Source organism: Ostrea edulis, chromosome 1, assembly GCF_947568905.1.
Source record: "Ostrea edulis chromosome 1, xbOstEdul1.1, whole genome shotgun sequence".
In the NCBI taxonomy this organism is placed as follows: domain Eukaryota; kingdom Metazoa; phylum Mollusca; class Bivalvia; order Ostreida; family Ostreidae; genus Ostrea; species Ostrea edulis.
The window spans coordinates 102133971-102161658 of NC_079164.1; the positions used below are offsets into that span (position 1 = coordinate 102133971).

General features: G+C 36.0%; 1 protein-coding gene across 1 annotated transcript in view; it reads right to left on the reverse strand.

Moving 5' to 3' along the window:
• The window catches only part of LOC125669215 (zinc finger transcription factor lin-29-like), a 107474-nt gene that overhangs the window by 50099 nt on the left and 29687 nt on the right, over window positions 1–27688 (reverse strand). The window contains exons 2-3 of the mRNA XM_056141530.1: window positions 21380–21455; window positions 3341–3383 (exon numbers count right to left, since the gene is read on the reverse strand). Coding sequence (XP_055997505.1) covers window positions 3341–3383; window positions 21380–21430 — 94 coding nt within the window. The 5' untranslated portion in view covers window positions 21431–21455. The remainder of the gene's footprint in view (window positions 1–3340; window positions 3384–21379; window positions 21456–27688) is intronic.

The following is a 27688-nucleotide window of genomic DNA, read 5'->3' on the forward strand; positions in this document are numbered from 1 at the left end:
ATGTGACAATGGCTGACTGCATAATGGTGTGGTCACACGACACATTGGCTAATCTCTCAAGGTTTCTCCATCTGGGAGATCCCAGAGTTATAATAGAAAAAATTAGGATTTTCTCATATGAGAAAGCCTCTCAAGATGAGCCAATCTCGCATAGATACAATGACACCCATTATGATGTCACATGCTTTCACGTTTTATATTACAAACCTTTATCAGTGTCTTTCTTCCCAATCTATGAATATTAATTTTTCTAAGAAATTTTTTATGTTTAGGCTTATACACATGAAGCGCAAACCATTTTTGTGTGTGATCTCTGACTGTGCAATTCATTTCTGCATTCAATGACAAATATGAATCTAATAATCCTGTTTCGCCTAAAATTTTAGATGTTATCCAATTTACTAGCATTTGAAGAAAAATAATCCATTGCAATTTAATTCCTGTGGAATAAGGAATAGAGAACTTCACGCATAGGTATTAATGATGGACTTTTATAATCTCTTACAAAGTTCTAGTGTCACAAAGAAACAAGCGGACAAAGTGTCCCTTAAGTAGCTCCACACAAAAATACTATCGTTCCCATAAAGCATGCATGTCACTTCGCTTGGTTGAACATGCAAATTTCTCTCACTGATTAGCCATGTGGTTTGTTTGGAGGACCACACTATGCCATTCCCCCCCCCCCCATGTGATTGGTCTCTCAGAACAAAAGTAAATCCTAACTGTTTCATTGAAATCTTTTAATAGCTTGGCCCAAATATTTGCATGCTCAAGCAAGCAAAGTGACACAGTTATGGGAACGATAGTAATCTGTGTCATGTTGGCTTCAATACTGTCAATTAAAGTGTGGTTAGAAATATGGCCGAGTGGTTCTGGAGAAGATATTGAACATTTTACAAATTGAACAAACTTTAAACAGGAAAACTCACTCGATTCTATGCTGTAGGTGAGCTAAAAAGCACAACAAGAAAATGGGACAACGCAGTCCCTGAAACCTTTCACCGAAATCACAAGTTGAATACATGAACAATGATGAAGCTAGAGACATAAAAACCAGTTCAGGTGGTGTACGGCCGTTTAATTGGAGCTCTTCATTATTGTCAACCTGCTGCATGTGTTCTGACTTAAATTAACACAGTTCTGCAGCATTCATATCTGTGTGCCGATTCATCACATTCGTGTTCACACGTGGTCAGCCGATTCATCATATTCGTGTTCACACGTGGTCAGCTGAGGCCTTGTGTAATGCTACACAAGGTTTTTCTTGCTTACATAAAACTCTATTTTATCTATATAATGTAACACAGCTGATACAAAGCCAAAGTTCTTCCCAATTCATCTTCTCTTTTGTTCATCTCGAATGAGTCCAGAAGTATGCATGCACTCATCGCATATTTGCAATCATGCAGGTCTTTTCGACTGCTACCTTCTCAGTGAAAATACTCGCACTAATTTCTTCATAGAATCTTTTTACTTGAATCAGATTTTTTGAGTAAGCTACAGGTAACTTACATGTGTAGATAAATAAGCATGACAAGAACACAGCTTTGTATAACTAATTATTAAAGCTTGAATCACATATGTTGTACAACAAATCTTTGACAGAATACTGGGAAAATTTTGAGGGACAATCATGTCAGCGACATTCAAAATTGATATATTTTGTGACAGACTTTGACAGTCATAGACATGTATAGGTTATTAAAAAGAGGCCCATTTTGTAGTCCTGCCATGTGACACCCTTTAATTGTGTTATGAGCAAGAGGCTCATTGGGCTTAACGGTCACCCAAGTATCATAGCCACAGGGAGTCTCATATTTGCATTTAAGCCTCAATATGGAGTCTTTTGTGTAAATGTTTATGATCTTTCAAAATATGCACACAATTCCTATTCATTTACAGAATAAGACAAGATGTGTTTGTGAAACACAAATGCCTTTGATAATGGCCAATTCCAAAGACGGTCAAGATCACAAGAACAAATATCTTGGTACCAGTAGAAAGATCTTGTCACAAGAAATGCTCATGTGCAAGATGAAAGCTCTAATATTTACCATTTAGAAGTTATGAACAATGTCAATTTTTTAAAAATAGGTCAAATGCCAAGGTCAAAAGGTTTAGTACCCACGGAAATGTCTTGTCACAAGAAATACTCTTGTGATATATCAAAGTTCTAACACTCACTATTCAAAAGTTAGCAAGGTTAAAGTTTCAAAAAAGTAAGTCAAACTTAAAGGTCAAGCTCCAAGGTCAAGAGTCAAAAATGTTGGTACCCACGGAAAGGTCTTGTCACAAGGAATACTCATGTGAAATATAAAAGCTCTTGCACTTACTGTTCAAAAGTTATTAGCAAGGTTAAAGTTTCAGACAGAATGACAGAAACAATATGCCCCCCCCCGATCTCAGGGGTATAAAAAAAATTGACATCCCCCCCCCCCCCCCCCAAAAAAAAAACCCCTCCTGACCCATCATCATTATCATGCATTTAGTTTTTCTCATATATACATATGACAGTAGAGAAGATTTTCTATTATTTAATACATTTTCACTATATGGCCATTTTGGCTCCGCCCTAGGGTCTGAACTCTTGACCCAGGAGCCACGATTTTCACAATTTGCACAGATATCTTCATGGACATCATAATCATGCATTTATTTTTTCTCAAATATATATGGGAGTGGAGAAAAAGATTTTCTAAGATCGTTTTCACTATATGGCCATATGGGCCCCGCCCTAGGGCCTGAACCACTGACCCAGGAGCCATGAACTTCACAATTTTGGTAGAGGCACCCTTACACATCAAATTCTTGTACTTAGTACAAACTTGTACTTAGTTTGTCTGCTAGATTCCCAGTATCAGAGGAGATTTTTAAACATATAAATTCAATATATGATCAATAGAACCCCACCCCAACATCATAACATCTGACCATAGGACAAAGAATTTCACAATTTTGGTAGAGGCACCCTTGCTCATTATAACCATGTACTCAGGAGTAGAAAAGATATTTAAAGATTGTATCAATTTTTACCAAAAATTCATGGCCCTTAAAAAACCCCTGTGAATTTCATAATATATGGGTCATCTGAGACCTTCATAATCATAGAAATTGTAGTCCTGCTCTTGTTCTGATCTTGTGTGGAACTGTAGTGATGTCTTGATTGCCTTTGGATACACATGCATTCACAGACCTGTCCTGGGTTGAGCACACTTACCTGCCTGACCTGTGTAATATACTCACAGTCACGCTAGGATGTCATTTTGTGATTTCTCTACGTTGCAACACTATACAAATTTTTGGAATAGAGGTACCTATGAAATGCCTCTAACACACTTACCTGCAGACATTCCTTGAGAGGACATATCCCCCATTGCTGGGCTCTGTAATATACAAAAAGGTTATTAGGTGAATCTTCAATTAATAATAGAAAATTCATTCAAATGCCACTTATTTTTGCATTTTGAAACATATAAAAGAAGCATAGTAGTTTTTTCCCCATGGCGTGCAAATGTTTACTTCAGTGTTGGATAATGCAGCACCTTATCAGTGACATAGAAACATAAACTAAATCTCCCCTGGTCTGACTTCTGTAAGGGAACGACATAAACTAAATCTCCCCTGGTCTGACTTCTGTAAGGGAACGACATAAACTAAATCTCCCCTGGTCTGACTTCTGTAAGGGAACGACATAAACTAAATCTCCCCTGGTCTGACTTCTGTTAGGGAACGACATAAACTAAATCTCCCCTGATCTGACTTCTGTAAGGGAACGACATAAACTAAATCTCCCCTGGTCTGACTTCTGTAAGGGAATGACATAAACTAAATCTCCCCTGGTCTGACTTCTGTAAGGGAACGACATAAACTAAATCTCCCCTGGTCTGACTTCTGTTAGGGAACGACATAAACTAAATCTCCCCTGGTCTGACTTCTGTAAGGGAATGACATAAACTAAATCTCCCCTGGTCTGACTTCTGTAAGGGAATGACATAAACTAAATCTCCCCTGGTCTGACTCCTAGCTGTTAGGGAATGTTAAACGTAGAATATGAATCAAACTTACTTGGCCTTACTTCTTTAACTTGACAACAAAACCTATTACATTACAAATTCAACACAACCCCTGATGCATCTCAAATGTCAATAGCGCAAGACTGCATCTCACACAATGGTTTATTTATGCATACATCATTTCTAAACACCTTTACTTTGTTAGCGGCTTTTTGTTTGGTAGCTCCTATTCTGGTGGCTGATCAAGCTCCAGCCTTGATGAAAAGACAACAGATGGAATGAGTTTGTCCTTGTAAAGGAGACCCCCAGACAGCGTGATGTCACAATGACACACCTGACTAATACCAGACAGACAGCATGTCATCGTGTAATCTATCATCCTTATAAATTGTCTACTGCAGGACCAGAATCGCTCAGGTAGAACTGCACATCCCAACAGAATTTCTCACTCATTTATTTATCAAATACGGAGAAAAGTTTCAAATATTTGATACAAATAATTCATGATTCTTTTAAGAATCATGGCAGTCAAACTGCATTCATACATGATTATTTATCATTTGCAATGATTAAAGCGCAGTTTTCTTTGATAACTTTCTTTTTAAAAAAAAAATTAATTTGAGCAAAATGGATTAGTCTAATGAATTCCATATCTGAAAATCCGAAAGATCTGTAATATTAATAGTCTCAAAAACCTTCAAGAATCAGACAATGAAAATGCAAATTTCTCTTGCTGTACCAATACTGTGACTTCACCACTGTGAATAATTTTTGTTAAATCTTTGTTTTGGGAATAATTTTGACTGCTCAAGCAATAAAACTTTATAAAATATTAGATTCACCATTCACTTCTAATCTTGAAAATTTACACTGTATTTCTGATCTAGCCTCCTTAACATTACATGTATTTCTATATCTGTCAATAATGACAGCTTTGTCTGTGCTGAAGTCACCTGCCAGGGGGAGGGGAGGAAGAGATATGAGCTCAGCCTGTCCTGCAGATCTCAGGCATTACAATAGGTAAATTGGCTGTTCTTCCAATTTCTCTCCATTAGAGAAGAAAGTCCCAATACATTCATTTGGATGAGATCTACAGAGACTGCATTTCGCTGGAGTCTGTCATTTGGATGAGATCTACAGAGACTGCATTTCGCTGGAGTCTGTATCATTGGCCAATGGGTCAGCAAATAACACAAGTCCTTAATATTCAAGTTTTTCAAAATTTGAATCTTTATGCATATAAGTCAATTTGAAAAATTTAACTGTCCTAACAATGAAATGCTTTTTACTGGTTTGAAGCTCTAAAGGACACTTGAATGGTTGATTTTAGAATCTCTGTGGCATTAAGTTTATATATTAACTTACAGCTTGACAAAGGATTCCACACATGATTAATTTCATTTTACAAGTAATGCATTTTGCACAGTTCAGTCGATAATTCTTCCATATATCTTCATAGATGCAACACAGGCAAGAGATATTAAAGTTCATATTATTTAATTCTGGTGATTTTTTTCCTGAATTGATCAGGTTGCCATGCTATAAGAGGAACAACTCTGTTTAGCAGATAGTACAGAAATTGGCCATGCAATAAGGTAAATAACAGGCTTCATTAAAAAAAACGACAAATTATTGCACTACTCATTAGTATAATCTTGAACGGGAGTCTCCAATAACATTTGTTTTCAAAAACCTTTGCTATTTCTAATTACCTTTGATATTACTTTTACCCATTAACTATTATTTTTAAGTTTGCAGAATGATTTATGATCTTCCTTTATGATAGGTGGCCATTGTTTAGTGAATGGGTTTCATGATTTATACAAACCCTTCATTACTGTTTTCCTCATTTTATGAATGAAATTCTTGAGTAAGTAACTGAATACTAAAACCATAAATGAAATTTTTATACCTAGGTGTTTGGCAAATTAGGGTCCTAATTACACGAGTTATCAAAATATTGAATGAATTTCTTACACTGTCATTATTTACCTTGAAAATAAAATTCAGCAATAAATCTAAAAAAAACCCACCAAACCTGTCATCCTCTGATGGTTCTGTGTGTAATTATATATATAAATAAACTAAATGTGTCGGAGCAACACAAATGCCTCCTGCCCAAGGGCCATAACTAGTGATGAAACAATTGTTGCCGACAATCGATTGTCGATCGTTTTTGGCTCTTCGATTATGATTATCGATTCAATGTTTCATAATCGATTGTCGCATGTACACTAATTAGTATCTAATCTGAGATTCATCTAACTGTTACTCCCGCTTTTATATCGAGACATGTGTGGGGGAGAGTCAGAGTGGACTCCACATTGAAAATTGGGAATTCAGTGACACCAGCTAGTGTGTATACTGCACATATCCATAAAACTAAATAGAAATAACCCCAAAAATAATAAACATTTATTAACTACAGGTGACTCTCGATAACTCGAAGTTCAAGGGACCTTGATAAAACTTTGAGAAATCGAGAGATCGAAATTCGGATATCGAAGGTCCGCCGGTATGGTTCAGATTTTACAGTAACCGGAAATGTTTACCAACAAGATCATATGATATCGTTTTGACATGTTTTCCTTCAAATTCGTCAGGTAGTTAATTTGATATCAAAATAAAAAGCCTTATTTTCATTAATAAAAACATTTCAAAGTTTATGTATTTGTATGTTCTTTAATTATGCTAAACCAAGTTCCGGTGAAGCTTTACTATCACAAACTAAACAGAGCACAATGTTATGTCGCTTTACCCAAAGCAAAAATTCTAACGAATGAGTGAAACGATGTTTTAGAGTAACTTTACACAAAGAACAAACTCAAGAAATTTAACAATCTGTAGATCTCTAAATTATGTATAAAACTTATTCTCTCGTTGTGAGGTAAAAACAAATTATAGATTTTATTCATAGTTGGATTATATATAATTTTAATCATCACCACACAAAACCTCAGTGCAAGGTGGCCAATTATATACTCAAGTGTGTCACTATGTAAACACCTAATTACCCTCCAGCATTTAAAAAAATTCGAGAGTGATAAACAATGAAAGGTGTTTTACAGGACCCAACTTCACTTCGAAAGATCGAACGTTCGAGAGATCGATAATAAATTTTCTATGTTAAATAGAGAGAAAAATCGGGACCATGATTTCACTTTGAGAGATCGAGAACTTTGAGAGATCGAAGTTCGAGCCATCAAAAGTCACCTGTACATGTAAATACTGATTATATCGACCATTGATCGATACAGTTCTTCCGATTATGACCGATTATCGATTATGAAATTTTCCCGATTTTTCAACACTAGCCATAACTCTGCTTGGACCCATACCCATATCTGCATGACCTACATATTTCTATGATATATCTATATCCCAAATTTGAATTTAAAATGTCCAGGTATGACCGAGATAGGATGATCAAAAACTGAATTGTTTAAAATGTTTCAAGTCCTATTAAGGGGTAAAAGTTTGCCTAAAAAAATTTGACCTGACCTTTACCTGAGTAATTTCTCATGACATATCTATATTCTCAATTTCAATAAAAATGTCCATCAATAACTAAGTCTAAGGAGACTGTCAAAAACAAGAGGTACTGTGAGCAATGCTCACTAAGAATACCCCCCGCTTGCCCCAATCTCCCAAAGGGTGTTGGTAATAGGTATAAACTACCTCTTTTCTGAGTGTAAAAAACAAATGGCATGACAAACTGAACCATATTGCAACTTCGATGTCCAGTGTGCGTGACCTTTGACCCCAAAATCGATAGGGAACATCTTCATCCCATGGGTAGTCCATATGTATGATATGGTGACGGTAGGTGGAAAGGATAATGCTTTAGAGCCCGGAAACCATTGCGTCTACAGACGGACGGACAGACAGATGGACAACCCGATTCCAGTATACCCCCCCCCCCCCCCACTTGTTGCGGGGGGTATAATTATCTAACCATGCGCAGAACCAAATGATGTATCTATATACCAAATTTCAGTTGAATATGTGCATCTGTAGCAAAGATGATGAACAGAAACTGAATTAAAGCTAAAGGACAATGATGGAAAAGGGTGACACTAATCCTGTATAAATGCCTCACCCACTTCATGGTGGTGGGGACTAGGGGATAAAAAGAGGGTTCATCACCACACACAAAAATATCGGATACAGAAAAAAGCCCCATTCAATAATTTCCCGTACTCGACTGTGAAGAACTTCTTGGTCAGTAACAGAGATTTGCCACTGGACACAGAATAGGTTAGTAGGGGACCTCTAAACATCACCCTTTGCAAAGTATAACAAAACTACCATCATCACCAACATACAGTTTAGTTTCACTTTGATCACTTCATTAATATCAATGTTAAGTTATTCAATTCCATGAACTCAATGAAGTAAGGCCTGATGACCCCTCCCACCACATGAAGTAGGACCTGGTGACTCCTCCCATATAAAGTAGGGTTTACTCCTCCAATCACATGTAGTAGGGATTGGTAACCCCTCCCATCATATAAAGTAGGGATTGGTAACCTCCTCCCATCATATGAAGTAGGGTTTGGTGACTCCTCCCATCACATGAAACAGGGCATAGTAACCCCTCCCATCACACGAAGGAGGACCTACCCCCTCCCATCACACGAAGGACCTACCCCCTCCCATCACACCAAGTAGGGCCTCACCCATCCCATCCCATGAAGTAGGGCTTGGTTAATAAACTCCTCCCATCACATGAAGTAGGGCCTTACCCATCCCATCACTGCAGAAATGGTAACCCGAGTATCATTACTTGAATTAAATTATTAATGAATTATTTTATTCTTATATTACAACATCTACATGTGCTCTAGAACCAATAAAGAATTAAAATCAAAGAAGTGTTTCTTGTTGAGGGTACATTACTGCATCTCCCAAACTCTAATAACTGAACATTTTTCATTTTTCCAGAATATAATCATGGTTTGGACAAATACTTCTAACTTTTTCTTTTATCTGAGGAATTCATGATGGCGATTACTGACCCTCTTCTATAAGCCTGGACAATTACTGACCCTCTTCTATAAGCCTGGACAATTACTGACCCTCTTCTAAGCCTGGACAATTACTGACCCTCTTCTATAAGCCTGGACAATTACTGACCATCTCCTAAGCCTGGACAATTACTGACCCTCTTCTATAAGCCTGGACAATTACTGACCCTCTTCTATAAGCCTGGACAATTACTGACCCTCTTCTAAGCCTGGACAATTACTGACCCTCTTCTATAAGCCTGGACAATTACTGACCCTCTTCTAAGCCTGGACACACTTTCAGAGATCAATCTACCCCTTGTATGGGCACTCCTGTTTCTTTATTCCAACACGGCATAGGGCACAGTATTACTGATTTGTCTTACAACATATCATTAGGTCTTCTTCCACTTGTTTTATCACTCCTGAGCAGTTATTCTTTTTTGGTTTTCTTTAACAAGTTATGCAACACTTGGGACAATTCTCATTGGTTGTTTTTAATTCTTTATTGGTACTATAATCTTCCTTCTTTTCCTCGACAGAACACTTGTGTCTATTGCATGTAAATACATATTTCATCAGTTGTCGTCAGCTGGAGAAAAGACATTAAAAAACAAATCCTACAAGTGTATAATGGGAGAAACAGGTCTCATATAGATGTGCAATCAATGTTTCTCTAGTATTTACTGCTGATATCAGATTTTATATTCTATCATATCGTATAAGCAGAATAATTCTTAGCAAGGCTTTAATTTTGGCATTATTAGTGAGAGTGAGAAGATTGCTAAAATTCATTATTGCTAACCATTCATTCCATATCGGAGGCAATAGTTACCTCTCCTGGAATTCTAAAGTCTCTAAAATATATATGCTATATATATATATATGGATATATATATATATATATATATATATATAATCCATTTTTATGGGAAAATTGCTAAATTTTGTCTCACTAAAAATTCCACTTATATGGCATTTGATGTTCTTTTTCTCTATATCCAAAAGACCCATGATTCTCCAGTCCAGTGAGAGAAAGTGTAGGATGGGCAGACCCAGAATTTTGACAAATTCTGTGAAAAAAAGGTAAAAAAAATAAAATAGAAAAAGGTAAAACTCAGGCATGAACTACAATTGCTTCTGGGGGACCACTGGATAAATAAGGGCTAGGTGAAACACACAAGGGACTATAGCAAAGGTACGTACTGCTTCACAAATATTAACGCTAAATCTCAACCCATGTCAACTTTCACTTCAGCTGTTTAAAAACATGTACTGTTTGGTCTATTGGGACAAAGAAGGGCTACCATGAAAATAATTAATAATTACTTTCAATTAATAAGAAACAGGGAAAAATCACATTAAAAAAACTCGAGTCTTCAAATAGACCCCACCACAATGGGGTATTTCCCGTAATTTGTTTTAATGAAAAAATTAAAACAACCCTTAATCGCATGATCTAAATAATAATTACATTTAAAAATCCAAGTCAGCTTGGAGAAACCTGATGATCTTCAAGTGGAGAGCAAACTAAGGATTTCCAATTGTTAAAAGTGTCTGGAAGTGAGCATTGATATGATATCTATCATTTTATCAATAGGTGTTTTATAAACACACGATAAAGATGTGGAAATTGAGCTGTAGTGTCTCTTTCATGATGTGTTCTCACTAAACGAGGCATGCACAGAGCCACCCTCAACCCCCCCCCCCTCCCTAAGCACCAGCCTATCACACCTCATTGGTCATAAAGAAGTAGGTACAGTTTCTAAAGTCATCTGGCCCAAAATATCGATGATTTCACTTGGAGCTCAAACCCTGGCATTCAAATAAGGAATAGATTAGCAAACCAAAAATTCGCTCAGTTTAATCAGCAAAATGATTTGTGTCATATGACAAGAGCTTGAAGTTGGCATAAAATTGCAAAAATGCCATTTTCAATGAAAATATCCACAAATTCAGGAGGTTTTCCTTTCAGAAAACATACAGCGCAAGTGTCAAGCAAATTCATATTCAAGCATATTTTTCATCTTAAAATAATACACAATATATTATATATCATTTTCATTTTGCTCCACAAATGCACACATCTTTTCCCGAGCAATAATCTGTATGACATTTGACAGTTTTCAGGCTTATTTTGAGAAAAAGGGCGGGAAATGTCTTATTTATGATGTCATAATGCTATCCATTTAGGAATATCATTCTGATTTTGTTGACATAGTATACCTGGCATATATTCTACTTTCTTAAAATGATGATTAAGGTTAATTCCAGACACATTTTATAGAGAGAAAATTTTTGGGCCTTTTTATGTATACAATCGTACCTTGTTCTTTCTTAATTTTGGAAGAAGATTCATTCCTTATCATTACTAACACTGTACTCTGATTGTTCCTTATCATTACCCGTGCTACAATAGGTCCCCAGTACCCTTGCTTGTCGTAAGAGACTAAACGGGGCAGTCCTTCTGTTTAGACTGCAAAAACCGAAGTCCAATGTCACAGCAGGTGTGGAACTATATAAAGATCCCTCCCTGCTCAAAGGCTGTAAACGCCGAGCATAGGTCTAAATTTTGCAGTCCTTCACTGGAAATGGTGACGTCTCCATATGAGTGAAAAACTCTCGAGAGGGACGTTAAATAATATACAATCAATAAATCAATCATTACTAACCCTGTTCTCAAATTGTTCCTTATCGTTATTACAATGTACTTAGATTGATTTTTAAAGATTGCATTTAAGGTTTTGATCTTATTGCCTCTTATCCTCCAGGGAAAATTCCACTTTTTCCTTACACTATATACATGTATGCTATGTTCAAAGTTTGGTCAAAATTGCCTTACTAATATATTTCAAATGTTGGATTAAAGTCACCTGAAAACTTGAGGGAAAAGTGATTACAGAGTTCCAGGTGCTTCAGCTTTATAGCTTGAGGGTGACAACCTTGACCTCCTGCAGGCTCTTAGAGCTTCAAGGTGCTGACCTTGACCCCTTGCAGGCTTAGGTAGGCAATGCCAATATCAATAACCATAAACAAAAATCCAGCCCACATTTTTGTGAGGGTCTATTTGAGTGTGTGATATTTTCTCTCTCTGAGAGTAAGTATTACCGATATATTTACTGTATTAATCTGATATATGAATTAATTTATACTGTATACAAGGATCAATTTAAAGACGACAAATTATATACATGATTGTATATTGAACGGATGTCAATAACAAATCTCAGCATTTTATAAACCAATGTTCTGATTCGTTGTGGGTTTTGTTTATTGGTGAGGAGAGTGGGGACTTCTGATTTGATGTGGGGTTTTTTGGGAGAGGAGGGACCTCAAATATTTGTAGACCTATCTTCTGATTTGATGTGGGTTTTTTGGGGGGAAGGGGGAGGGGAGAGACCTCCAATACTTGTAGACCTACATTATGTATTTCAGATTTGATGTTGGGTGTTTTTTGTTGGTATAGGGAGGGGCAAGGACTTCTGATTTAATGTTGGGTAGTTTTTTTGTTGGTGAGGAGGGGGGGGGGGGATTATGATATTTGTAGACAAATCTTCTGATTTGTTGTTGATTTTTTTCTTTTTGCTGGTGAGGAGGGGAGGGGGGTGGACTTCTAATATTTGTAGGCCAATCTTCGGATTTTTTTTGTTGGGGAGGGGGGGGGGGGGACTTTTGATATTTGTTGTAGACCAATCTTCTGATTTGTTGTTGGCTTTTTTATTTTTGCTGGTGAGGTGGGGGGACTTCTGATATTTGTGGACCAATCTTCTCATTTGTTGGGGTTTTTTTTGCTGGTGAGGTGGGGGGACTTCTGATATTTGTGGACCAATCTTCTCATTTGTTGGGTGTTTTTTTTGCTGGTGAGGTGGGGGACTTCTGATATTTGTGGACCAATCTTCTGGATTGCCTCCAATACCTATCCTATGTGTGCAATACTATTTCATCAAATGAAAGCGTATGCCCTAATAATTCTCCTTTTACAAAAAAAACCTTGGAACTCAAAATAGGAAATTACGAAAAGAACAAAATTTTTGAATTTCAGCTTTCAATATTATAGTTGACAGACCAGACAGATATGAAAGGTTAATCCCCCCTCTTCCTCCCGCACCATCCATTTCTTGCACCACAGAATACAAAACCATATTGCATTTCATTAGTGAAGTTATTAGGGATGTATAAGTCTATGTGAGTGGAATCAATAAATTAGCTGGCTATTTCCAGAGCTGTCTCTACTGGGCTATGTTACACAACATCAAGAAACTTACATAGGTAAAAAGTAATTAAAGTGCAGTTTTATAAGGAAGTTTTGTGTGGATGCCATGTGCATCAGAAGAAGCATGTCTCCTAAGCACCTGCATCAGGTGTATAATTAGATTATCCCTATCAGTCTTCCGTAGACGTAATCACATACACAAATAGACCAGAAGTAAGCAAATGCTGTCTAGAATTATCAATTTTGCACTTTTCTGATTTTAGTTTCTGACAGTTGATGTGCAGGTAAAAATCATGTCGCCCTGGTGAACTGTGATTGATGATGAACTTAAACTTCTCCAAGTCAGCAAGCAGATACTTCATTCATGCACATGGTTTCTAAATATAAACACTTAAAAATTTTTTTTTTTTACTTTTATAAAAGAGACTTTATACATACCATATTTTGTACCATAAGGCATTTAAAATTGATCATATTGTTAAAATTGTGAATGACCCCCCCAGAGCCTTTCATTGGTGAATAAACATATTTGTTATTGCATATTTAAAAACTTGTGTCACATTTATGATCAAAGTTTGTTAATAAAAGTACTGTAACACATTCCCAGAATGCACTGTAAATGCTGGAGGACCTGGGAGACACAGCTTCACAAATCAGGGAGCTTTATGTCTGTAGTACAGCAACACCCATTCCCCCCTAATTTAGCATTATTAATATTTGTTAATTCAGATAATTTGATCTGCAGGGTATTGCGTGACCTTAAGGGTCACAGACATCCAGGTGAAACTATGTAAAAATCACCTGACAGCTTATGAAACATCACAAAAATGTCCACATGGTGGATATGTCAATGCCAAATCAATTTGAGATCTTTCTCCCCGAAATAAAAGCTTCTTGCAATTTTTATGCTAACATTGCTGTAACCTTACGAGGTGTAATTATGTATGTCAAATTCTGATTGAGAACCTCTCCAAATATTTAACATGCAGGGTTAAAGAACTATATACAACACTCGTGACACACATAGCTATGAACCCGGAAAACTCTCTGAAGATCAGAGGTGACATCAAACTGCAGTTATCTTCCCAATTTACATACTCAACATGGTCACAGAAGGTCTATGTAAATGATGAACATGCATAACACATCACTCCCACATCTCTCATTAAGAGAGATCACCTTATCCAGTGTTCACCTGGAGCAGACCCCCAATTCCCGCAGCATCAACTGCCCGCACCTGAGACAGATATTTACCCGTGCAGGTTCTGATAAAAAGTGCATCCCAGCTTAGCATTCCTTTTCACCACTGATAAAATGCAACATTCAACTTCTCCCACCAGATAAGCCCCTTACATGATGATTGTGCTGTTCTTATCTTTTGCTCTGAATCTTGTCTATCAGCCAAGAAAAACCTTGATGGAGTTTAGATCCCATTTTCATTTTACATTGAGCCTGCTGAGTATCGTCCTGTCGCATTGAATGGCCCTGGGGAAGGTGTCATTTCTGTACAATGTGTTTTTATTTGGGGGTTGTGAATGGAGGACAGGGTCACTGAGGGGTCACGATCTACCTGTACTCTGGAACACATTAAGTACTTACAGAACACAGACATAACACAGACAGTCTAAACCAAGGTCAAGGTCACAGTCTCCCCTCACCAGTAGCTGTGTAAATAAAGATGCCAAGCTACATACTGACCATACTGATCATATTGCACTGCATAGAAGTTAGAGCAGACAGTAATATTTGAAGGTTTCATCGTCAACTGACATTATGCAATCCTGAGTATATCAAAATAATGGAGTCATCATACTGCAGTCCCGTATGATATCATTTTCATTAAAAAAAAAAAAAAAAAATGGTCAAGTTTCCTCGTTATTCTCCGTGCATTGTTACTGTATATTCATTTTTTATTCACCAATCAAGGGCCTTCAAGGCCGGGTATGTACAATTTTGACAATATATTGTATAAATACACAAGCTTTTAAGAGGTTGGTGAAGCCTGTGAATCTTGATGAAACACTGAGACAGGGAATAGACATTAAGGCCACACCAATTTGTAAAATAGTTCTTCGGATTTTTAAACAAAAAAAGTGAGGCGAGAGGGCGAAATTATTTTACAAATATTATTTTTTATTTCGGAGATAAAAATTATGAGGCGAGCGAATACAAGAAATATAAATAATTTTGATTGAATTAAGTGTGATTTTAAAAAGCGAGTGCTTGAATATAAAGATCTAAAATCATCAGATATCATTTGTTTACCACATGAACTTAATATTTTTCAACTTTGTTGATATAGTTTACAATAAATAAGAAGTATTTCAGGTTTCAAAGACTTTATTTTCTTCATACCTAATAGATGTACTTTGCAACATTAATTGATAAGGTCTTTTTGAAGAATTTTATTTTACTTTCATTTCTACAAACTTTCGATTCATATCTATGCATATTACTTGGGACATGTCCGGTTTTGAAATCTCCATTGCATCACTTTTGAATTTTTATAGAACACACATAACACAAAAATCATCAAACCTTTTGTGAATTTGTTGTAAACTGTCGGTCCGCTTTAGAATAGTCCTCAGTACCCCTTGCTTGTCGTAAGAGGCGAATAAATGGGGCGGTCCTTCGGACAAGACCGCAAAAAACCAAGACCTGTGTCACCGCAGGCGTGGCATGATAAAGATCCCTCCCTGCTCAATGGCCATAAGCACTGAACATAGGCCTAAATTTTACAGCTTTTCACCGGCAATGGTAACGTCTTCATGTGAGTGATATATTCTCGAGAGAAACTTTAAACATTATTTTTCATCAATCAATCGTACGCTGTCGATGTTCTCTAAACAGTGGCATTGAATAGTGCTTCAAAATTATCATCGGCTTCAAGTTGGATTGCAGTGTCAGGAACAACTTCCAATCCAGTGTTATGAAGTATCATACATATTAAGTAGATATCATGAATAACTTAAAACACCGTATTACACTGTGTGGAATTTCTCGAGAGCATTTGTCAGCGAAATGCATCAAGGTCGTTTGTGCACTTGTTGAAAAAAGTCGAAAATATTTTACGCAGATATTTTTGGTCATGCGGGCAGATATTATTTTTTGATGATTATAATTTGGATTTATTACGAATATAAGTGGCGAATCCGACGAACTAGATTACAAATTGGCATGGCCTAATCACAAGATGCATACAAATCTGAACAGACACTATAACAATAATATATAACTACTTTCAAATGAACGCATTGCATTGGTTACTGTATTTTGTTTTTATTTGTCTATAGAATTTACAGTAATTTAACAGTGCTAAACATACATTAAATGCAGTACAGTACACACTGCTTTAACTTAAATTTGCACTAAAATCACAAAATTTGACTAAAATCACTTTGACTCAGTGGAAGTTGCAATAGCCAAGTGCATGTGGCAGATCTAAAAGCCAATTCAACTTAATTAGTAGATTATCATACAGGGTCAGCAAAAGGTATGGGGCGGGTGGGAGGATTTTATTTTCTAATTTTTATTTTCTGAGAAAAATATTAAAGAAACTTCTTCAAGATTTACGTCTGTAAGAACGCAAGAAATTAAGAAAACCATATACATGTAAATCTATTTTCTTCACGTGACCTTTCACGTTCCTATAACGGAAATGTAAACAAGAAGTGTAAATACCGGAGTTGGACATGAAAATATTCCGGAAATCGCAAATTTCGCAAAATAAAAAAATTCGGGGAGGGCCAATTTTTAAGGGGCGGGCGGGAATGATAATCTATCAATTAAGTTGAATTGGCCTTATAAGGGGGTGGGATTTATGTTAAGGTCCTTGGTATAGATATAACAAAATACATCCCCATAAATCAAGATCCAACTCCCAGGATACAAGATATTTTATTGACCAATCATGGGCTTGATACTGGAAGACATTTTGTGAAATCAAAACACTATCAGATTTCTTTCTGAATGTCATCTCTCAATGCCAGTTGAGGGAGCCTATCTGAGGTAGAAAATGGGTAAAATTCTCTACATAACATATATCAAACCCAAACATTGTCATTTGAGAACCAGCACAACATTGTCATGTGAGAACCAGCACAACATTGTCATGTGAGAACCAGCACAACATTGTCATCCGAGAACCAGCACATTAAATCACCTTCATCTGTTTCATGAATTATAAACAATTGATACATGAGAAGATCTACAGAGAACAAGTGTCTGTCTGAGTTCTACACAGAACAAGTGTCTGTCTGAGTTTTACACAGAACGGGTGTCTGTCTGAGTTCTACACAGAACAAGTGTCTGTCTACACAGAACAAGTGTCTGCCTGAGTTCTACATAGAACGAGTGTCTGTCTGAGTTCTACATAGAACAAGTGTCTGCCTGAGTTCTACATAGAACAAGTGTCTGTCTGAGTTCTACACAGAACAAGTGTCTGCCTGAGTTCTACACAGAACAAGTGTCTGCCTGAGTTCTACACAGAACAAGTGTCTGCCTGAGTTCTACACAGAACAAGTGTCTGTCTACACAGAACTAGTGTCTGTCTACACAGAACAAGTGTCTGTCTACACAGAACAAGTGTCTGCCTGAGTTCTACTTAAAACAAGTGTATCCCTGAGCATACAGAACAAGATTCTCTCTGAGCTCTACAGTAGAACAAGATTGTCCAAGTTCTGCACAGAACAAGATTCTCTTTAATCTCTGCACAGAACAAGATTCTCTTTAATCTCTGCACAAAAAGAACAAGATTCTCTTTAATCTCTGCACAAAAAGAACAAGATTCTCTTTAATCTCTGCACAAAAAGAACAAGATTCTCTCCAAGCTCTCTACAGAATTTCATGTATTCCTTCTGTTCCACCTTTACATAATGGCAACAGGATTTGGTTTTCACGCACTTTCAAGAAATTACATATAATTTCCTTTAGTTGGTTCTTGTACATTTTATAACACTACGTCAAATTTTTGTAAAATTGTTTGTACTGATCAATTTGCTTGTATATCATCGTAGCTCAGTGAATAAAGTATCAGGTTACTAAACTGCAGATTCCGTAGTTCAGTGGATAAAGTATCAGGTTACTAAACTGCAGATTCCGAGTTCAAATCCATTGGTGTCTTATGTTGATATTTATCAATTTTCTTTTTTTGAAAATTATGGTGTTTTTTAAAAATCCAAAATTGCACCCCCCCTTTTTGACATATGGATTTATTACATATCATTATACATCTCATAATTAAATCATTTTGTGCTGATTTGATAAATTCTTTCAAGGTGTAATGAGCCACTGGGAATTGCACATGAACCTTTCCCCTTCGTTTCATATTGTCATAATAATCTAGGATACAAAATAATAAACAACAAAAATCATTCTACAATTCACTAAGGGCTATTCCAGAAATAAATACATGGGGGGATCGGGAGGCACCTTTTGTATATACCAAGTACCCATAAAAAAAAATAAAAAATTACCCCATGACCCATCAAATTAATGAACTCATATTTTACAATGACCCATCTAATAAAAAAAAAAAACTAACCAGACCCACCACAAAAATATTTTTAAAAATGAAAATGGTACAAATCTCGCGAGGTTTTCGGGACAAACATTCTAGTCAATGACGCGGTAATGCCTGTGTGACATTGTATCACAGTAGTTCTGAAGAAACGATGTCACATCAACAATCAAAGGCATCTATGGCGGGAATGTTGGAAAGATTGGGAGTCCAAACGATGCTATTATCATGAAATGGGTATGGATATGTTTTTCCACGAATCGTTCGTCTTCTAATGGAACCCGCGCCCGGAGGCCTCTATATCACCATCACACCGACTGATAAATATAACGCATCGGTACCCTCGTATAAATCAACTAAGGTTTGCCTATTTTTATTTGAAAACGGAATACCTATTGGTTTCAAAATATTCCCAAAATCGATGTACTGTAAACTGTAATAATCTACAGAACAGAGTTCGCCACCATCACGTCCAAAGGGACCCTATTAAACGCGCCTCTAATTTGAAGAGTGCCGTAATGGAAAGTTATGCGCTGCAAAGAGCGACAACTCGAATAGTTCTATGTTACTTTCGATTTTGAAAGCACGTTTTCAATTTTCCCTCCGACGTTTTGTAACCAACACGACAAGAGCGACAATAAAAATATTCTGAAAACTCAACACCCACGTGGCACAAAATAAAACAATAGAAACTACCCACTACCCATAATAAATATTTTTTTAACAGTCCAACCATGGACCAATTAAAATATGAAAAAATACGACCATCCACACAAAAAAATATCATTTGCCGCCCGACCCCCCCATTTGATCATTTCTGGAACAGCCCTAAACATTAGTGATAAAAAAAATTGATAATTGGATTATTTGGATGTACCTTTTCGATTAATTAAAAAAAATAATGGAATTTCATTCATTTCAAATTTATGGCATAAATATATTAAATATACTTGATCTTTTACTCTAAATATCATCTTAATTAGAATAAAATCATTAGAGATTAGAAGTAAATTGTCAATTTTGAATTTGTTTTCCCTGGATAGGGATAGATCTCTTGACTTTTGTTGTTCTTATGGGATACAGTTAGAATAGGGCCTCAGTACCCCTTGCTTGCTGTGAGAGGCAAAAACCGAGGCCCCGTGTCCCAGTAAGTGTGGCACGATCAAGATCCCTCCCTGCTCAAGGGCTGTAAGCGCCAAGCATAGACCTAAATTTTGCAGCCCTTCACCGGTAATGGTGATGTCTCCATATGATTGAAAGATTCTCGAGATGGACGTTAAACAATATTCGATCTTATTGGATGACTCAGTTTTGTCAGCCATTTTTGTTTTTTAAAATAGTGGCAGGAATATTCTCATTATTAAAAAATACCGACACCTGCGATTTTTCGATTTTCAAAATGACAATCGCTTATTCACATTATTTCAGTTATAGTGACTGACAATTGAAACTCGGCGATAATCAGTACATCACTACTAAACATTCTTTTTTGAGTGACAAATTAAAAAGAGTGTCTCAATGACTTCCTGTCAAGCCTCCTACTGACCACTGTAAGTTGTAGATTACAGTAGATCCTTACTGTGGACATTCTGTAGGTTATTATTGACAACAAAAGTGTACCATATACAGTACAGCACGCTTATAGCAAAGTGCAGGGGACGAACAATTTTGATTCATCATTATATCCAATAAGTTCATAATAAGATAAGATAAGATAAGTTTATTCCAATTTTGGGCCCAGAGGGCATAACAGTAAGACAGTTTATAAAGAAGGAAATTCAAAAAAGAAAGAAAGTTTACAACATTAACTACAGGTTACATAGACTGCAAACTGCATGTGGATGCAGCATGTTGGGGAAAACAAGTACATACATATATGAATTGCTAATCATGTATATATACAAGTAGATGGACAGTATCAGTATTATACCAATATATGAATAATAAACTATAATGATTTTTGCAGTTTTAAAGCATCACTTCTTTTTCTGAAAGTTTACACTAAATATTCACTCAATTTGACAATTACTGGTTTGTCTTCATTAATCATCAACCAAGTAAATTTGTCCTTATTTGTTAGATAGATAAAATTTTTGTTGAGCTTGTATATACCATTAAAAAGCATATTTCTCTCTTCAACATAGAATGGACAATCATTAAGGAATATAATATAATATATTGTAATAGTATGGGGAATAAAAGTCACTTCATTTTATGTGAAAATTCATTATAAGTGTGTTCACTGTAGCCATATTTTACTGTATCTATTTGAATTTTAGAAAAATATATTATTTAAAGATCAGATTTTATGATAAAGCCTCCAATCTCTATTATGTAGATCCCATTTCATCATTAAATACTCCCTTCTATCAATTTTCTTTAGTTCATCATTAAATATTCCTTTCTATCAATTTTCTTCAGTTCATCATTAAATACTCCCTTCCATCAATTTTCTAAGTTCATCGGAAGATTTTGAAATGATGACAGCTACCGGATATCACGACGTTTACTTTCAGGCCTAAGAGTGCATGGACAGACTAAATGACAGAGTAAATCCACTCGCTGACAAAAAAACTAATACCACATATACAACTCACATAAAACAGACAGACAGACAATGTAAAAATACCTGCATTCCTGCCCACAGACTGAGGTCTTCTCTCTGATGTCGATCGGCCATGTTGAGCCCAGCATAGCAGTCAGGGCTGAAATACACAATTTTTAACATACTTGTAGTACAAATTTGAGTAAAAATAATATGCGCAGGTCACTTTGAAGAATATTCCAGAGATGCATATGGAATAAAAAATATTACAAAAGAAGAAATTCTTGTACTTTTTAAAAAAAAAATGTATTCATACAAATTGTTTAAAGATCTGGGTTTTTTTTCTTTGAATCTGATACAACTAAAACATCTGACACAGAATATATCTGCGCTTTCTTTTTCCCTCTGTAGTCAGTGAGCTTTGGAGAGGTGCAGTCGACTGCAGCAGGTTTTTTTGATTACATATCGGAGGTTTGGAGTTTGAGACACCACTAATACAAAGTGACATTTATTAAAGTTAAAAGCCCTGCTGTTCTTGACAGGCAATCCACAACCTCTAGAGTGCGACCCTTCAACTAGCAGGTCAAGAACACCTCTTATAAGAGCAGCAAGTTTTATTTTCTTTTTAAAAAAAAAAGATAAACATCTTACATAAAAAACTCCTGCGGTTCAGCATTTTTCCCACTCCTACTCCAGGAGCGTTTTATTGGTTATAAACCTCCCAATAATTTTAACATATCATTAATTTTTTTGTCTCAGTTTCAAGATATATACTGCATCCAACACGTCAATTTGGAGTTTGCCAACAACAAACCCATGTGCATCACAGCCTATTGAGAACATCAGTTTTCTTGCAGAAATTGAATGATTTATAATGAGTGTTTATAGTTTTTATGTTGCCTAGGACTGTCAGGCATAAACATACAGCCATACATATTACATAATAAAACTGATTAGTGACAGAACATGCCATAAATTCTTATTCCAAGCATTTAGAATTTCACTTTATCTAATCCAAATGATAAATTCTTCTAAGATTCCATGACCTTCAGATGAGGGTCACCAAAAATGGTGTCGCATCCGTTCATCCGCAACCATTTCCATCACATGGGAAGGAATGATGCCAAGTGTTCTGCCAATTCCACGACTCTGACACATGACAGAGTTAAATCTATCAGGAAGCAGGCTCTACAGTACACTCGTACAGGAAGTCTTCCACAGGAGGAGGTACACAGTATAACCTTATCATTCAATACACTTTCTCCGGCTGCACACCGAGTTGACCCCACAGCTGCAGGTCTTGTGGGGGTCAGAGGTCATTGCATCTAGTGGTCATGTGGACTACTGTGGATTCTGAAGTGGCCGGGAACCTTTGATGCTGCTGTCCGTATGAGCAGAACACCAATATTAAGTAGGTTCTGTGACCAAGGCACTTCATCAGCCAGGACAGCTGGTTTAGATTCTGATTACCAGCTTTCAAGTGACCCTACATTAGTAGGCATGTGATGGTTAGAGGGAAAGGTCAAAACAGGGATTTAAAAAAAACCACAGCACATACTAGCTATAACCCCCCCCTTCCATTAATAAATACAAATTACATGACAATCATTTAATATTTAGTGTCATGATGAAATTATCATGATTTTGATTGGCTGAAAAATTCACTTGATTTCTGCATCAAAGAAAACCTGATTTTGACTTCATGTTGTGTAACTGATACGTCATTTCAATTTCAAACAAAATCATGTCTTATCATTTAAACTCAATGTTTCAAAATATTTAAACATTAATGCTAGATGTCTTATCATTTAAACTCAATGTTTTAAAATATTTAAACATTAATGCTACATGTCTATAATCATTTAAACTCAATGTTTTAAAATATTTAAACAAAACAAAATCATGTCTTATCATTTAAACTCAATGTCTTAAAATATTTAAACATTAATGCTACACGTCTTATCATTTAAACTCAAATGTTTTAAAATATTTAAACATTAATGCTACACGTCTTATCATTTAAACTCAATGTTTTAAAATATTTAAACATTAATGCTACACATCTTATCATTTAAACTCAATGTTTTAAAATATTTAAACATTAATGCTACATGTCTTATCATTTAAACTCAGATGTTTTAAAATATTTAAACATTAATGCTACGAGCATTGATGAAGTTTTCCATTCAACTTTCCCCAATAAATACCACTAATAAGAAAAGAATTGTGAGATTTTTTTCTTAATTAAATTAGAGTACTCTGAATGTGATTCTGCAATTAATACATAATCTGCAAAATCTATACTAAATATATAGATAAATCAGCCTCTAGCAGACATGTCAAATGTGTCATAGGCAATCACTTCCAAGAGGAGGCAGGGAGACAATGCATCAAAATTCTCGGAAGTTGGTGGGAAAATGCAATGATTTAATTTTTGACACATTTCATAAAAGTGAATATGAGATTCATGCATTCAGCAAATACAAATTAGATGAACCAGGAATAAGCGATTTACTGTGAATGTGTCATCCTGAACACATCCCATGGCAGGTTGTGTAACAGTGATAAGTGCAGTTATCAATATTGCTTATCATAAATATTTTTGCTAGTTGATAATATTTTAAATTACTGTCAAATGAATGAAAACATTAATTTTTTTAAATATCTAATTTAATTAGCTCATCATCAAATGTGGCACATGCGCCTTTCTATCAAATGTTTCAACTAAGCCATGTCCACCAATTTCACTGTTCAAGTAAGTATTCTTGCATATGAATCTTTAAATATTTCATAACTGCTTAGGTGTGTTAACATTTATAATATAAAGTACATGAAATTACAAATATAATGACAAGAACATTCACAGGCAAAACTCAAGAAAAGGGGAATAACTCTGAACCAAAACCAGAATTATTTTTTATTTCCATAATCAAATAGCTTTATGGTACATCAAATCGGCCCCGATAAATTGAATCTAATTGATTGAATAGTCTTGAAGAAATCATGTGCACAATGTTTCAGAAAAATGATAATCTTAAGAAGCAATATATGGTAGACAGATCTCTCATTGAAGACACACGACCTTAATTACAAATGTTTTTGCTGTCATCAATAATGTAAAACAAATCATGTCATTTTCCTCTAATGCTGAAAACCATCACAAATCCCTTACGATGACAACAAAACCACACAATTATTGTTGATGACAACAAAATCATGCAATCATTGTTGATGACAACAAAATCATGCAATCATTGATGACAACAAAATCATGCAATCATTGATGACAACAAAATCATGCAATCATTGCATGACGACAACAAAATCATGCAATCATTGATGACAACAAAATCATGCAATCATTGATGACAACAAAAATCACACTTATCATTGCACACAATCATTGTTTAAATGCTGAACATAAAAGTGTCCTTGACTCGTATTAAAATGTGACGTACATTTCATGAGTTAAACTATAAGCAGGCAAAATGAAAGTAGATGATGAAATATGTCACTCAGATAATACATGTTTGCCAGAGTTTGAGGAAAATATGAAAAAAATGTGTGAGGGTACAAAAATCAAGTTGAGCCATAGAAAAATAAAGAATCCAATATGACAATATATCACACAATAAAATGTGGTGTGCCCTGTTTAGTTAAGTGCAACAAAGGAATGAATACCATTAGCTCACACCGCAATTGTTAGACATCACACATCAATCTCCATTCAGATGCCCACTATATACAGGACTCAGTTTGGATGTTTAATTACCACAGCAGTGTAAGTCAGCATTACGCAAGTTAGCTGCACCTGCCTGCACTACATATAAATCTTCATACGCAGGGGATCGGAGGATTGGGAAGACTGCCGGACGAGAAAAAAAAAAACATGTCTAAATGTAAAAGGGGGTCAGTGTTGCCTACCTTTACAAAAGTATCGAACCAAAGAAATTATTGCAGAAATCACTCATCTTTTTTGCATGGTTACTGTAGAAATTACATTTTTTTTAGGGCAATATTTTTGTGGTTTGAAAAAAAAATAAAACCAGCACGTTTATGTGACTTTCAGAGATTTGTTTTTCTATATGGTATATCATACTCCTTGTTGAGAGAGCTTTAAGCTCTCCTTGGCCTGAGTGTGTGTGTGGGGGGGTTGGGGGGTGGGGGGGGGGGGGGAGCTAAAATAAGCAAATTTCGAGATGTGTAGGAATTCTTTCCCTTTACAGACCTCTGGTACACAGTAAGGTGCGAAACAATTTGTTTACAAATACATATGCTTCTTGATGTTTGCAGGTATGAAGTGTTGAAACTCATACCTGAGAATTGCATATTAATTTGAATCTATTGCATCCTTGTCAATGTGGTTCTGGAGAAGATTTTCAAAGAACTTTCCTGTATATTCCTATGCCAAACTTAGAATCCCTGTTATGGCTTATGGTTTTGACAAACTGAATCCTCACTATGTAAGGAAGCTTTCATAGACCTTTTGGATTTTCTAGTTAATCTAGTTCAGTGGTGCTTGAGAAGAAAATGTTTTAAACACCCCACCCTATTTTCTCATTTTCCCCCTGGGATGGGTTTGAACAAAAGATTCAACTTGAAGTAAGCTTGTATGCAAATTTGTTGTTTGAAATTTGATCAATTGTTCTTGAGAAAACTACAATTTGAAACAGTTTACAGACAGACAGATGAACAAAATTTCAATCAGAAAAGCTCCATTTGAGCTTTCAGCTCTGGTGAGCTATAATGTTTTGAAGAATAAATGTATTTTCACTCAATGATCCACAGAGTCTCATAGCAAAATTGCTGACCCTAAACCCATAATTCTCATGTTATTACTGTGTTATTAATTTGTTTTTACAAGATCCAGGATTCATGATGAAGATTGCATTTACATGATATCTAATTGCCACAAAACCCCCTTCTCCGAGGCTTGCTCGATCACCATGCAGAAACCCAGATCAATGGGACCATAACTTTCACAATTTTGGTAAAGTTAGGCCTCCATGCTCAAAATGAGTAAATTACTGAGTTCATCTGCTGGTTGTCCATGCGAGTAAAGATTTTTAAAAGACGGCAGAGTTTTTCGGGGTTATGGCTTCATGCACACTTTGTTCCCAGGGGTACAGGACCCATAAAATTCATGTTTGTTCCCTCAAATTAGGAAGAATTCATGTTTATTCCCCTAACTTGGGAAGTTTCACAGGTAAATATCATTTTTTGTTTTTATTTTTGATGTTCTTTAAAACAGAATTTTGAGAAATGTATAGAAAACTTTTTACATGTATGGCCACATCCATAATTATACTGTTTATACTTTTGAGAGATTGTGAAACTATTGTGCCCATAATATGTACATTTCAGCAAAAAACTGAACTGAAAAAAAATATCCAGACCCCCAGTTAAATCTAGTGGCCCACAATACATTAGAGAATACTTAGTTCTATCATTATTAAGACAGTGGATAATCCAAGTGCTGACAAACCAACATATTGATCCCATATGCCCATCACACAGGTGTGACTGTTCAGAACATGTTCAGAATGAAAATAGAATATGTGACAATATAATTTTGTTGAACAAACAGATCTATTTTGGAGACTCGGAGACAAGTTGATGCATCTTACATTACAAAGTAAAAGAAAATTTCTACAAGATACATAGACCACCTTCACCTATCATCTTCCCTGCACTGTATGAAGGGAGAAGACTATGACAGGAGATGAAGACAATGTCAGGAGAGATGAAGACAATGACAGGAGAGATGAAGACAATGACAGGAGAGATGAATACAATGACAGGAGAGATGAAGACAATGTCAGGAGAGATGAAGACAATGTCGGGAGAGATGAAGACAATGACAGGAGAGATGAAGACAATGACAGGAGAGATGAAAACAATGTCAGGAGAGATGAAAACAATGTCAAGAGATGAAAACAATGAAAGGAGAGATGACAATGCCATGAGATGATGACAATGGCAGGAGAGATGACAATGCCAGGAGATGATGACAATGACAGGAGAGATGACAATGCCAGGAGATGATGACAATGTCAGAAGAGATGATGACAATGACAGGAGAGATGACAATGTCAGGAGAGATGACAATGCCAGGAGATGATGACAATGACAGGAGAGATGATGACAATGTCAGGAGAGATGATGACAATGTCAGAAGAGATGATGACAATGTCAGGAGAGATGACAATGACAGGAGAGATGACAATGACAGGAGATGATGACAATGGCAGGAGATGATGACAATGTCAGGAGAGATGAAGACAATGACAGGAGAGATGAAGACAATGACAGGAGAGATGAAGACATTGACAGGAAAGATGAAGACAATGTCAGGAGAGATGAAAACAATGTCAAGAGATGAAGACAATGAAA